At 34.7% G+C, this 15130-nt stretch overlaps 1 protein-coding gene across 6 annotated transcripts in view; it reads left to right on the forward strand.

Moving 5' to 3' along the window:
• The window catches only part of CACNA2D1 (calcium voltage-gated channel auxiliary subunit alpha2delta 1), a 440093-nt gene that overhangs the window by 342035 nt on the left and 82928 nt on the right, over window positions 1-15130 (forward strand). For all 6 annotated transcript variants that reach the window (XM_072858469.1, XM_072858441.1, XM_072858480.1 and 3 more), the window contains exons 11-12: window positions 9294-9452; window positions 14527-14631. In XM_072858469.1, the coding sequence (XP_072714570.1) occupies window positions 9294-9452; window positions 14527-14631 (264 nt within the window). The remainder of the gene's footprint in view (window positions 1-9293; window positions 9453-14526; window positions 14632-15130) is intronic.

Genomic DNA, 15130 nt, shown 5'->3' on the forward strand with positions numbered 1-15130 from the left:
ACTATTATGCACATATATACATCTCACAGTGAAATGTGATGCATTTTAAATTTCAAGAAATACCAATAGTGTAAATTGACATATAGTCTTAATTGTATTGCTTCCTATACTTGCAATACAATTTAAGAAATGCAGGAGTGCTCCTGCTGAGTAGTAGAATAAGTTTTAAACATTTTCTCTACAGTGTATATGTAGGGTCATACTGTATACCTGAAGATTATCTCTATGTAAGCCATAGGATAGCAGAAAACAATTATTCTATAGCAAGATACGAATGCTGAACTTTAACACCACGTATTATTTTTTGGCATGTCAAATTACAAACCTTTATTGCTTGAACTGCCTCAAATTTTCTGTGTACTGAAATCTACGAGGGAATAAAACTTTTCAAATTGCTTTCTTACTATTCTCTAAATGGGTTCTGATAAATATTTATAATATCTTCTCACTGCTGAAATATAGATTGTAACTGGCCTTATTCAAGATTCAGTTATTCTTGGGATTAACCCTAAAATCCTATTACCAAGCCTAAAGCAGCAGGGAAAAAAGGAAAAGAAATCAGCAAAGCTAGATTTAGCTACAAGACGAAAGCCTGATGAAATCAGATCTATTTCACTATTGCTCATTTAATATGTATAGATACAACTGGGTCACCAAGCTGATTTAGCCATGAGGTAGAAGTAGCATAGCAACAAACCTCAGCAGATTGAAAGTCAGCAGCGGTGGTATCTGATTAGGTCTTCAGCAAGCTGACTATGTCTTTCTCAATTTTCAGTATTCCCAGAGTGATGTTTCTGATTTATTCAGCTATCATGATCTTGGTAGTTGAAATGTATAGGTTTTGTCTCTGTAGCAAGTTTAAGTATAGGAATTACTGGTTTCTTCAAGTTTATATGATTTTCTATAAAAGATAAACATTTCTGAATGTTTAAAAATACACTGTTTACATACAGTTTAAAGCAGGGTCTCATTTAATGTCAGAAGTTTTGGAGGGGTAGTTTTTTAGGGGTTTTTTTAGGTTTTTGTGGGGGATTTTTTTTGGATTAGAAGTGTAATTTCAGGAGATTCTGATTAAACATGCTATCTTGAATGACTAGATCTTAGTAAACTAACTGGGATGAGTGAAGAATAGGGAGGCAGGTAAGGATGGCTGGGAAAATCTGCGTTTTTACTTAGATTTGGTATTAAAAAATATTCAATAAGAATGTCATCACTTTTACAGATTTTAGAGATGCAGAAAGACATTTAGATAGGAGGTAGGTTGAGAAATGTTAACTTTTACATCTTTTCCATTATGAGTATTGGAAACACGGTTTGTAAAGTTGTTGGAAATTGAGATGCTTGTTTTGGTAATATGGATCCTTTGTATGGAAAAAATAGATTTTCATCCTTCTGGAGCTATGATCTCTTGTGTTGAACATGTGGAAGTTTTTCTTCAAGGTGGAAGTTTGGATTTTAATATTCCTGCTTCTTCACTCATTTGGCACACAAAAGTATTTAATTGTTTTAGTTGGACTGAGAAATTTATGCCGTTCCCAGAACATGCCAACGACCTCCAACAGTTTCAAGATAATATTTGTAAGAGCCGCTCAACTTTTTTGTTTTAGTGCCACCTAGTGACTAAAACCTGAAAAGGATTTTGAAGTTTCATTAAGTTATTTGTTTTGATTTGTTTATGCTGTTGCATTTTCCAGTAATGAGATGATTTACAAAAGATTTTGTGTTTTTCAGATTGAATTGCAGAGCTAGTGCTGTTTTCCTCAATTTCTTTTCCTGAGGATTTGCATTCGCATAAACTTATTGCTGTCCTTACTGAGAACGGTGGCATTCCTCAGTGGAGTAGTGCTTTGTCCAGATCACAACTGATAAATGTTGACTGATAAACCTTGCTTTCTTGATCATGTCATAAAAAAAATTAAGTACATACCTATACATAAACAGAATTATTTAAAAATATATGTACACCTATGTATGAAGACACCAGATACAGCAGAAACAAAAGTTCTTGACTGTCAGAAACAGTAATAAGCACTTTCTGATCAAGCTAAATGAATGCCCCAAGATATTACTCTATAATTCTTTCTAATGTTTCTTCTTATGCTGCTGGTTTTGATGCCTGTTTGTTTTGCTAGCATTACATGTAATGCAAAGGCTAAGACAGTGCAATGAAGGGGATGCTTTGGGTATCATTTCATAAAAGAAGCAGAATCAATTGAAATGTTTTATTTGTATTTAAATAAGCTCTTACACTTGACAAAAGAAAGATTGACACTGGATTTCAGATTTATATCCCTTATACCTCTCAGGAGATAGATATAGTTACATATATATAGAGAGAGAGAGATGGATATACAGAAGAGAATTTGAAACATTCATCAGTGTATACATTGCCTGTGAAATCAGAGATTTTTTTCTCTTGCAGTCTTCAGAATGAAGACTAGTCTTCAGAATGAATTGGATTAGCTGTGTGTGCATTTTGAAGTTTAAGTGATGAGCTGTTTATGAGAGTTCATGCTTTAAGAATTTGTGCCCTATTTGACCTTGTGGTTTAAATGGCATGTAGAAAATAACTAATATAAAGTTAAAGGGCAAATTTGAGGACTTGGAGTTGGTTGCACAAAGGAAAGGGAAAAAGCATATTCAGTTGCTGTAGTAGTGGGGAATTGAGATTAAAGCTTCTGGCCATGTCTTTGCCTTGGATTTACTTGTTTTCTTCCCTGTTGCTTCACTTTTCTCACCAATAAAATGAGAACAGTTCTGAGCTATTTCACAAGGAGTCCGAGACAGTCAGTAATGTTTGAAAATGTCTGTGATGCTAAAGTGTGGATATCCCTGGGAGTTATATGCTACGTGTTACTTGCTAAAGCTTGTCAACTGCGGAGAGGCTGGCTGGTATCTGCAAAAGGCAGATTTATCAAAAAATTTTGCAATAGGCAAGCCAGTTTGTATCTGTTCAACAGGTAATATATTGAACTGAATGCAGTTTGAGAAAAAAAATATATATACATGTTTTCCATCTATTTTGTACGCTGTTTTTTTTTCCCAGACTGCTTGATAGCTTTGGTCTTTCTACTTATCTGTCTCGAATGTTTTCCAGTCCCTGCATATCCCACTTCTGAATACTGAGCCTTTCTTTCTTCATTTTGCAGCCTTTTTCCATGAGGGTTTCCCACCCCCCACCCCCCTTCTTTTGTCTTATACTGTCGTCTTAATTAAAACAGATGTCTGTAGGGTCTCTTGTTATTCATTTTGGGATCTGCCATCATATCCACAGAGTGCTTAGAGTGGGAACAGATATAGGAAATAAATCAACATCTCTGTTTCACTTCCCTTGAATCCTCTAATATCCTGGTGTTGGGGTAAGAGTTTTAATAAATTTAAAGAAGGATGCTCTTAGTGAAAGCAGTTTGAGACTCTGGAAAAGAAGGGGGGTTTAACAATGCAGAAGTAACTATTCTGGAATCAAAAGAGGGTTTCAGAATGACAACCCTTCTCTTGTCCATCAGTTTAACTCTTGGGGCACTACGGATTGCAGAGGTCCATGTGTCTGGAGGAGTCCACAGCTCAATGGAACTACCCAAGGCAGGGGAAAGGTCTCTAGCATTTAGATATTTCACTGCAATTCTGTATAATTTTCCACTGGTTTTGCAAGTTGATCCTTCTCTGAATAGGAGGATAAAGGCAAAGTCCTTGTAAGACTGTCAGATTAGTATTTCTGTTTCTAACCTTCTCCAGAATGACAAGGTTCAAGCAGCATTAAACTCAAACCCCTTTGTTCTGAGTTTCACATTAAGTTGAATTGATTAACTTATCTTTCAAGTTATTGAGTTGTCCCATATATGGCCAAAGACTATACTGGTGGTTTGAGATCAACTAGATGAAGTTCTCTAACACTCTTAGTGCCCCAGTAACATGCTTGGGTATTCCTGCCCAAACCTGTGAATAGGAGGTCTTCATTTCGTCAGACCTGAGGATCATTCTGGGACATCTCAAAGGCAGAGGCTGCAAAAGGATATACATAAATTGGGTGAGAAATAATCTAGTGAAAAATACATCTAGATCCTATATCTTGCTATATAATTACAAGACAAATTTAATTATATTAATACTTCATGATAATTTAAAATAAAAAGCTAAGGTTATCCTGTTTTCCATTATTTCCAAGTGTTTTGCTGCAAGCCTCTTATTTTAGCTTAGATAAGGAATAAGCTTTTTATATAGTTGAAAAAGTAGAAGCTGTCACTGGTAGTGACATACTGTATAGGGTGGCTTTAGATTTTAACAATTGAATGGTTTGCCTCCAAATGTTATCTGTTGTTTCTTAAGTGACTCATTGAGCCCACGGCATAGTACACAAATTCCATTTATTTTCTTTTTACCACAATAGCATTTTTATGACATATGTTTATCTTTGCTGCAATAATTAGGGAGAAATGCCAGTCTGATACATACCCAAGTGAGTTTTCATATAGATACATTGAGAGTATTTTATTCAATAAAGTATGGATTGCAATGACTTTAATTTTAAACTTTTGATAGGACTTGATTTTGTCAGAACATGGACTTTCTGAAGTAGCAACTGGTTTTTGAAATGTTGCATGATCTTTCTTCCAGCTAGATACTAAGTGATTGAGTATATTCTTAACTGGTTTTCAAGAATCATGCAAACCTAAATAAGCATTATTATGGTTCTTAGGAGACAGGTAATGTGACCAGTAATTGTCATAGGCTTATTGCAGGTATTTTGGCTTTTGCTATCTTAATGTGTGAAAAATTATTAATGCCACTATTGTTGTTATATTTTAGATGAATGTAACTGAAAACTGGCTCAGTTTGGCTAATTCAAAGTTATGAATAATCCTGGTGTTTGTCACATGGTCAACTGGTTAAACAGCAAAATTATTTTAGTACTGTGTAGTGGGTATGACAAGCCAGTTTTAAGGGCAAACTGAAGGCTTTTACACTTGAAATCCTTCAGTTACTTCAGTATTTTACTGGAGTTCAAATTAATTAAATGTAGCCCTGAATTTTGTTCCCCCCTTTGGACATTTTTATCAGTCACATTTCAACCTTCAGACTTGCCTTCAACTCCTAGCAAACAGGTAAATCTTCATTTTGGAGGGTGGTTGTTCCATCTACTGATTCCTTTATCTAATCAAAACCTATTCTCATCTGCTTTGTTGACTGCTGTTAACATTAACGTTGACTGATGTATTTCGAAACAGCTGGCTCATATATTTTCTTATATTACATTACAGCATTTTCAGACTTTGGTTGATGTAACTCTCCATTCCACAAATGTGTTATTTCTCTCCTCCATTTTACATCAGCATTTGTAAATCTATAGATGCAGATATTTTGACCTTGACTCTTTGTTCAGTTTACATCATGTGTAAGTACAGTACAGTTTACTTGTTAACTGCTTAAACAGTTTGAGCCAGTATTCCTGACAATTTTTAAAATGTCATTTTTGTATCTGTTATTACCAATCCGTATGCTAGATACCTGACCTTCAGAGAAATAATTATCCTGATACATTTTCAGAGCTGCTAGCAAGCAATTTAGATTTGCAGTTTAATGTTAGTGGTACTTCAGGGAGAAATATTCACTTGTCACGAAATTTTCACTTGAAAACCTAAACTGCTGTTTGCTATAGCCCAAGACCAGGCATGCACTGGCCATAAGATTGAATTTATGGTTACTTTTATATTAGCTCATGAAATAATTTGCATGCAATGTCAGTGATGAAGCAGAACAGTGTTTTCACTCTTCTTTTTCATATGAAATTGGCTTGTGTAGGGCAGAGCTACCTACCAGATAGTGTTCTTCTACGTTCCAAGCACAAGATCTGTAGTCTCATCCCATCTCACAATTAGAATTCATTCTCAGATCTTGTATTTTTAAAATTACGTTTACTTGAGTAATTTTCCAATCATGGTTACAAAATCAGGTCAAGGAAAGCTGAAATAATTCCATAGCACAATGTTTTCACTCCCACATGGTTAATGTACCTAATAATCATTGGGTGATTAATTGGTAACTTCTGTAAGAAACATCTATAAGAAACACCACTGAGTGTGTCAGTGTTCTGTATCAAAATGAATTGATTACAGTTGTGTGATCATTTTGTCATTTTGCTTAAGCAGCAAAACATGCAGCCTAAGCACAGCGAATAAAAATCACCACGTGATATTGAGGGGAAATGGAAAAATGAATGACCATAATTTGTTTGAGTCTGGGGAAAGAACTTTTATAAAAGCTAATGGCTTTAAAATCACCCAATGGATAGATATGTTATGGTTCACTTGGGAGTCCTACGTTTTAATCACAGCGGAGGGTTGATCCTACCAAAATTATTCTTTTCTGGGAAATATGGCATACATTAAAGGAATATTCAAGCTGAAAATTTGGTTATGTGTAATCCAACTCCATGTGTTAATTTATTTTAAAGGTGAAGTTTGCATTGTGACACTGGGACACCTGGAAAATATTTTTTATCTTCATTATCTCATCTTATTTTCATACTTCTGTTACTGTAAATAATTTAGATGTATGATACTATATTTATAGTTGTGGTATTATGAAAATTAAAGCCCTGATAAATAGAATATTACAAAAATAAACAAGCAACCTTTGTCATATTATTATATACAGCTGACTCTTTTGTAGAATGCCCGGTCAAATACAACATTGCATTTTTCAAAGTTAAAACACTTGTTCACGCTTTTGCATGTTTTTAGAAACAGCTGTCTCCTTGTGACACATTGGGAACTGCCTATTGATAGAAAAGGGGACAGAAAACTTTATGTAAAGTCATTTGAGAATAACTTGCTCCCACAGATTTTAATCACCTGGGGAACAGAGCTATAAAATTGGGACAGAATAATAACTGTCCTTATTAATGAGAAAGACATACAAAGATTCTTATATGGTATTCTGATGGTGTATATCCTTGCCTAGCAAGAATCCATACAATTTTTTAGCAAATATGGTCCTCAGGAAAACAGCAGCTATACCATAAACCAGTATCAGCATCTCACCAAAAGACAATATTAACTCATGAGGAATGAGCAAAAATAAACTCCCTGGAAAAATAAATATGATATGAAGATGACAAGCTGTGAGATTAGTTGTGAACTACTTAATGCTCAAAATCAAAATAGTGGGTTTTCTTCCTTCGGTTCTACATACATGCAGGAGTGGCTTGTGGGACAATAATGATATTAGAAAATGAGGCAGACAAATCCATGCTTTAAAGTCTCTAGTTCATGGGGCACTTTGCCACATCCTTTTTGCAAGAATAAGAAATTACATGTGGAACCATAAGTTAGAATCCAGCATAGCAAATGCTCTCATAATAGTGCCTGGATTTGCTCAATTGCAGCCAAAAAACCCACAGTTGCAGCTCTGTGGCAATTTTCAAGAAGGATCTGGAACAAATTAGGCTAAGCCTTCTGCTGAGGATGATGCCTTTCTCTGTCAGTCATCTCTGCCATAAGCTGTACTGTATTTGCTGTTGTACATTTGCTCCTACTAAGTCAACAGCAGAAGTCTCATTGATTAAAGTGGATGTTTGATAAAAATTACTGTACTACTGAACCAAAACTTTGTTTGGTTCTAAGGGCAGGGAGCATGCCTTTGGACCCATCTGATTTCAGGACATGGAGAAGTCCGCGTACCTCCTAAGCATCTTATGAACTTCAATCGAATTATTACGTATTATTAAAAATGGGTTGATATTATCAATCCCTTCATCCTTTTAAGTTCTGTTCATTGTAAGTGTCCTACAAATACAATGCAAGTTGATGTTTGCTGCTGATAGCAGTTCTCTCTCTCTACTTTCTGCCTGGTACTTAGTGATTTATTCTAGACATGTAAGTAGTCTGAGCAGTTATTGAAATCTGTGACCTTATTTACCTTATCTTCTATACAGTACTGTTGAACTAATTAGCAGTATTGAGACTTAAGGCAACAAGGCCTGATTTTTAAGTTATTTTAAGGCTTTGCACCATGTTGACAGCATAAAATTACATTTACATTTACTTTCACTGAAGACCCTTAATCAGAAAGAGACATCATAATCTGTTTTCAGCTGAAACGTAAATTAGGAGGTCTGGGGTTTAGTGCCTTTACTGAGATGGAGTTTTACAGAGTTTTTTGGACATCTTAATTGCCAGTGAGAAAAAAGGCTCACTGAAGAAATCTGGATAGATAAAACAGTTTAAAAATTGGCCAAGAAAAGAGTTTTAGTAATATTAGTCAACAGTATGTTAAATAAAAATCACCGTGTTGTAGTTAAAAGGAGATTTTCATTCAAATAGAGTTCAACACAAATTATGTGCATTAATATGCACTTTCATTCAAGACTACAGTTAGAATCATACCTGCTACAGCATTTTTTAAGAGAAGTCTCATCTTTGACTTCAGATAGATAGACACAGAGGTAGCTAAAAAGTGAGACGTATTTCTGTGTCACTCTCTCTACCAGGAGATATATATATTTGTACTTGTAACATGAATGTATGTATATTTATACAGAGACAAATTTTAAAGAGGTCATAAATTGATTTCTACTTGTGCAGACAACATTTTGCACGTAAAAAATTTTCTATGTATGTTTTTAAATAATGTCAGAATCTTGTATAAATGAATTTTTCAGGGAGTAGTCTTTATGGATATGTGGGTAAGAGACCACAAATATGTGTGTTCTCAGTACAAAAATTTGTATTATTATTAACAATATTCTGCTACTTACAGCTATACTCTCATGTGGTTTCTTTGTCACGAGAATGTATTTTGTTTTCTGTAAGATGTATGTACTAATTGATTATGACCTGTAAGTTTCATTGTAAAACTGCAGGTTTAGTGACAGACTAGTAAGTGCAATAAGGAATATAGAATATGCACCTGATAATTCAACCAATATTTTTCAGTGATTAAAAAAAAGTAAAATAAACATTTTCCCAGGATTTTTTATTTCCCTAACTCTGCATTTCTCAGTTTGATTTCATTATATGAGCTTGAAAAAAAATTTGTGGGAGTTTTCTCACTATAGTAGAGGGTTTTGGATTGCAACAGAGAGTGAAGCACCAAATACCTTTTTTTTTTAATATATATTTATTGTGCAATTTTGAAATCTCCAGACACTGCTAGACATTCTTAATGTAGTGGAAATGAAAATCCAGATGTTGACATGCTTTATCTCATAGATCAAGAAAACATTACCCTTTACCACTACAGTACCTAGAAAAAAGAATGAACTGTCTTTAATACTATTTCTATTTATTTTACAGTTTAACAATAATGCTCAGAACGTCAGTTGCTTTAATCATCTTGTCCAAGCTAATGTGAGGAACAAGAAGAAGCTGAAAGAAGCTGTCTATAAAATCTCTGCTAAAGGAATTACAGATTACAAAAAAGGCTTTAGCTATGCTTTTGAACAGCTGCTAAATGTAAGTATGAAAGTCATGTCTCTCTACTGTAAAGTGAAGAACAACTTGAATGTCTGGATGGCCATTGCATGCTCTTCCATCATGTAACTGAGTGATAACCAGTACAATACCTTATTTAGCAAGTAAATTTATCCCAACAGTATGGTTTTGTTCTTTGCAGATCCCCCAGCAGTTTGCTAAGATTTGGGAATAAATTTGGTTTTCAATGTGCTGTACTGTTGTTACTTAATTAATTCAGCTAGTTTTTAATTTAACATGTGATTCTCAGTTGGCACATAGCTGTGGTAGTGGTTGATTTGCAGGTAATTCTAAAATGGAAGGCTACAGAATGTTAGTGTTGTTTATTATTTCAGTTTTACCACAGTATCTCCTAGCAAAGTTTAGTTAACCTGCAATTTTATATGTATTACATGTCACAAATAGTCAACCATGGCTTGAGCAGGACAGGGGGGAGCAAATTACTTAGTTAACAGAGGAATATTAGGCACCTGAGAGTATTCTAATTCCTTTCTCCTTCTCATGCATAAAATTAATAGTTTCCTCAAAAATTAAATGTATTGTCTCCATGTTTTAATTACATTGTACTTTTTAGTTTGCACCCAAGCACTAGTTTTCTAAGTAGTAATGTTTCCCATTTATCACAAATGTTGGGGGTTTATTAGTCATTTTTTTAATAGTTTGTGTAGTTGTTAAAAACAAAATTCTACATGTCACCTTCATAAAGACTGCCTATAGGATCTTCACCTTAGTGTAAATAAAGCTATACCAATTTGCAGAAGTTAAGGATCTAGCTTAATAAATATAAAGTGTATTCTTTTTATTTTTTTTAATGTCAGTTTATGTCTCTCAGTGTACAAGTATTTAATATTTTTCCCCTAATCTGCCAGATTCTGGACTTCAGGGCGCTTCCCTGCCATTGTATATGCAGCTTAGGGCTGGAGCTGGTTGAAAAATTCCTAACCTTGTTAAATTTTGATGGAGGAAAAGAAAATACAATGTTTTCAAGGGTATTGTAGCAGCAATCACTATTTAGATGAGGAGAGGGGTTTGGTGGGGTTTGGATTGTCTGCCCTCTGCTGATGGTTCTATAAAACTGCAAACAGGATTTTAAAAGCTGTCGGACTTTTCCAGACCAGGCAGAACGGCATTTCTCCTTTTCCTTCATTCATCTCATTCAGAGGGAACGGGCAAGACACAAGAATTTTGCCAAACACAGCTTGTTCCTCATAACATTTATATTTGATTAACATTATGTATTGCATTTGGTGCAGCACCGGATTTGTACTTTGTGTGCAGACAGTATTAAGACCTGGACACAGGGGAAGCCTCAAAGCGGACTTGTTTGTACGACTAAAAAAATTGCTTAAAAAAAGTAATTGGAAGTCAGTCTCATCGTCTGACCGTCTCTCTCGGAACTGGAGGCAGAGGTGTGATTAGCCTCACATAATCTCTGCAAGCCTGTAAATTGCGGCTGGACATTGTGGCTGTGTATATCAAGGGAAATTAAGAGATTGCACTAGGTTATAGAAATAGAGTCATCCTCTCCAGATATTGGCAAATCCATTTGGCAGGAAGAGTAAAGGGTTGGTGATGGAGTTAGCACTAGACTCTGGTGACAAGACAATATAATAGGATGATATAATACAGGCTTAAACAAATAATAAAAAAATATGCTTAGGGATAGCTTCCAGTTGTATATTTATGAATTCAAACAGTCCAATTGCTTTAAGGTCCATGGAAATGGAATAGTTTTTAACAGCTCAAATTCTCTTAATAATTTTGTGGGTACTATTTCTGGATGACAGTTATTTCTAACAATTTTCTTGAATACCAAAGGAATATTTTACTTGTGCCATGAAAAACTTATTGTCTGATGTGTTGCTAGATGGAAATAGACACTTCAGGTTTTTTCAACATACTAATTCAAGTGAGTATCGATAATCTGGATTCCATCATTTTTATGCAGTATTTTCCCAATATTTATTGTTATATTAGCTTTCTATTTCTTTGAAAATAATAATACTTCAGCTCCAGAAATTCAGGAGGGTTTCTTCCCCATACCATAATAACTATGATTTGTCAAAAAAATTATCTTGAATTAATCTCTTCTTGATTCAAGTATTTGACTTTTGCTTTGGTTTACCTTTTCCTTCTTCAGTGGCATGAAACTCATAATGGAAAATGCATTCCTAAAGTGTCATGTCATGAGGTATAATCCCAACCTGCCACTTAATGAGTTAATTTTAGGGATGTGAAACTTGTATAAAACAAAAGCAATTTTAGGCGCAATATAAAATGGATCATGTCTTGCTTGCTTGTTTGAAAGAAAAAAATGAAAGGCCTTTATCAAGTGCAAGAGAGAGCTAAAAATGAATACTTAGACTCAGTTCCAACTTGTATTCTTCTGTGGTTTAAGCCAAGAAGCCAGTTTTTGTCCTGGGGAAGCTGCTGCATAAGCAACACATTCCTCTGAGGCTGTGGTCTGTGATGGGAGGGCAGAGCCATCCATTGGACTGCTGAGGCAAACTGTTCAGAAAAATGATGAAATTACTGCATCAGCTTTGCAAAATTACCTGTATTCACTCCCTGAGCCCGTATCTCTCCATCTTTGTGCAAACGGGGAAAAAAAAAGTATTATAAATGCTTCCTCTTGATCCCTTGTAAGAGACTGATGTGTTAAGTTAATTCATGTGAAGTTTTTATGGTGGGAAAATACCATATGATTTGACCTTATTGATGTTAAGACTTCCAATATTGTTTGGAGGATAAAATCTTGGAATTTTTTTCCATGACATGACTTTAGTGTCTAAACAGTGTAGTGTAAGTAAATGCCCCTCTGTAAGTACTAAGTGATAAAGAGTAAACACTGCATTTTTCTGATACTGCATAAGCATATGCTAAGTATGCCACTAGAAAAATCCTGATTTAGTCAGTTAAACCAAAGACTAGCTCAAGTTCACATTGCTCATAATAGCGCTTATTTTCAAATCAATAGGAAAGGTTTATAATATGAGCAGGCTTTGGTCCCCTTCCCTGTCATCTCTTTGGTTTCCCTCTGATTTTATTTTGGCCCATATATTAAATCACTGTAAATGTAGGTGAGTTTCTTTATTGATGAAGTATCCAACTCTACTTTTATTACTTTTTTAATATCGAAAAGATTGCAGCCCAAAGCAGTATCTTGTAGGTTATATTTCACAAGCAAAAAATGGTCATAAATTATTTAATTCCAAATGAAACACAGTGTGCTGATGCGATTGGAGAGAATGTATTGATTTCAAGGGTTTTTTAATTTGTTACTACTTGTAAAAAATCTTTGGACGTGGTTTTTTCAAATTATTAAGTAAGTAGTTATTCACTGAATATTGAACTACCAATACAAATCATCTCTGAGGAATAATTATTCATCTGTTAATACAGTGATTGCAAATAAAGTTTTTGTATTTTAGTTTTGTGGGAGCATTGTAGAACTGTGGAGCTGCAATATTGAGGATTATTGGCTGATGTTTGAGGGCTGGCTTCAGTGTTTCTGTCTCTTTATTAGAAAAGAAGAAGAAATCAAATCAGAGAGTAGGATGAAAAGCAATGAAAGGGAGCGGGATCATCTCACCTGACCAGCCAGGTGAAAGTTAGGCACTACCTAGTCACAAAGACTAAAGCAAGGGAGAACTCGGGACTTTGTAAGGATGACCCTCCTATTTCTTTTCCTGACTGTATAGTAAAATCATGCGGCAAAATTCAGGCTTGTGGAAGGGGAAGTTGAATTTATTTTACTGAATCTCTAAGGGTTTTACTCTGTCACATCCAACTACTTGGAAGTACCAAGATGTGTCTGACTAAGACCATTTGTATGCAACACAGAGGACAAGGAACACTGATTGTAAAATTCATGAACAATTTGCTTAGACTAGATTCTTAACTTTTAGGGAATAAGAAGAGATGATGAATGCCAAAGGAGGAGCCTTTGGCTCATAAGGAGCCTTTCATAAGGAGCCAAAATTCGTATTCAACTCTCTGTTGTTCTGGCTGTGGAATAATGTTTTTATTCCTTTGCACAACACACTGCATTTTTCTCAGTGGCTTTACTAGTTACTTTGACTGCTGAATTAGGAGTCAGAGGGGCTTCTTCTCAATTCTCTCTATTCCAGGCTTTGTCTCCAGAATAATGGAACACGCTCAGTTCTTCACCTCTGAGTTGCAATCTAATTAGAAAAGTAGGTGAGGAGAGATCTTAATAGTCTAGGCAGCCATATCTTGGCTGCCATATATTATGTGAACCTGATTCTAAAATACTTTTCTAAAGGTTAACTTTTCATTTTGGTGTGTTAAAAAAACCAAAAACAAAAACAAAACCCAGGAAAGAATTAAAGAAGTGGAAGATGGAGCTTATTTTAAGGAAATGTGACAAAAACAGCAATTGCAAAAATATTTCTAAGTTTATAAGGTAGATTTTTTTAGCTGTACCTATAGGATGCCTAAATTATCAGAGTTTTCATTTAAGTGGTCAGTGAGCTTGATAGTTTCTGTGAGTAGGAGTCCAGCAAAAAAAAAAGAATATTCTGTAATTCATTAGAGGAACATTGTTCCCAATTTCCACAAGGACAGTAAGGACAAGAAAAAAAGTAAGGATGAGAAAAGAGAAGAATAAAAATATTTAGAGGCCCTCACTGTACAAGTCTCATGCAGAACATCTGTAGAAGAACGCTGTGGGGTTGATGTGATGGGTAGGAGCTAAAGAGCTTTCCTTGTGTTGGTGGAGGTGAGAGGAAGCACTAGATCCCCATTCCTCTGTGTTGGGCCAGATCTGAAATGAGTCGTATTTAACTCTCATGAAACAGAAAAATGATTTTGTTTTGTTTTTATTTTTTTATTTATTTTATTTTATTTTATTTTATTTTATTTTATTTTATTTTTCATTCAGAAAGGGGTATTGAATGAAATCCTAAAAGGCTTTGGAGGCATTGCCATTACCGTGTTCAAGTAGTAACCATGTTGGTATGAAAGCCATCAAATATAACAGTTGTTATTCCTTGTAGCCTGAAATTAAAAAAGCTTCTGTTTGTCTCTCCTACAGCACAGTGTCTCTAGAGCTAACTGCAATAAGATTATTATGTTGTTTACGGATGGTGGTGAAGAAAGAGCACAAGAAATTTTCCATAAATATAATGAAGACAAAAAAGTAAGTGATGTATGAAAGATTTTACTACATAAAATATAACAGCACAGAGAAGAACATTTAAATATGGAAGTGAAAGCATTTTTGGTATGTGTATAACATACTTTTAAAAAACTTATTAGTAATGAACCTTAGGCCACTTAAAGCTTTCTCAATCTATAACATTTCTTTGAAAAGGCCATAAAATATATTTGATATTTTACACCTTGTGACTCACTGGTGTCAAGCAGTACAGAAGTATACCATAAGCCATAAAGAATTAAACTTTTTATTGACATTTTTCTTGTATTAGTGTAATCCTTGCATTATCAAGCGGAAACACAGGTAGCTAAATTATGAGAGATATGTCTATATCTCCCCACTGTGAATATTTTCTATGTGTTTTTGTTCATCAGGCAAAGGCAAAACCACATCTCAAGGCTAGAATCTGAATCTGAATAGATTTGGACTGGAACAAACCCACATGCTTTTCCCAGTGAGGCTAATTACACATTTGAGTATC

Source organism: Ciconia boyciana, chromosome 1 (assembly GCF_034638445.1).
Source record: "Ciconia boyciana chromosome 1, ASM3463844v1, whole genome shotgun sequence".
Classification (NCBI taxonomy): Eukaryota; Metazoa; Chordata; class Aves; order Ciconiiformes; family Ciconiidae; genus Ciconia; species Ciconia boyciana.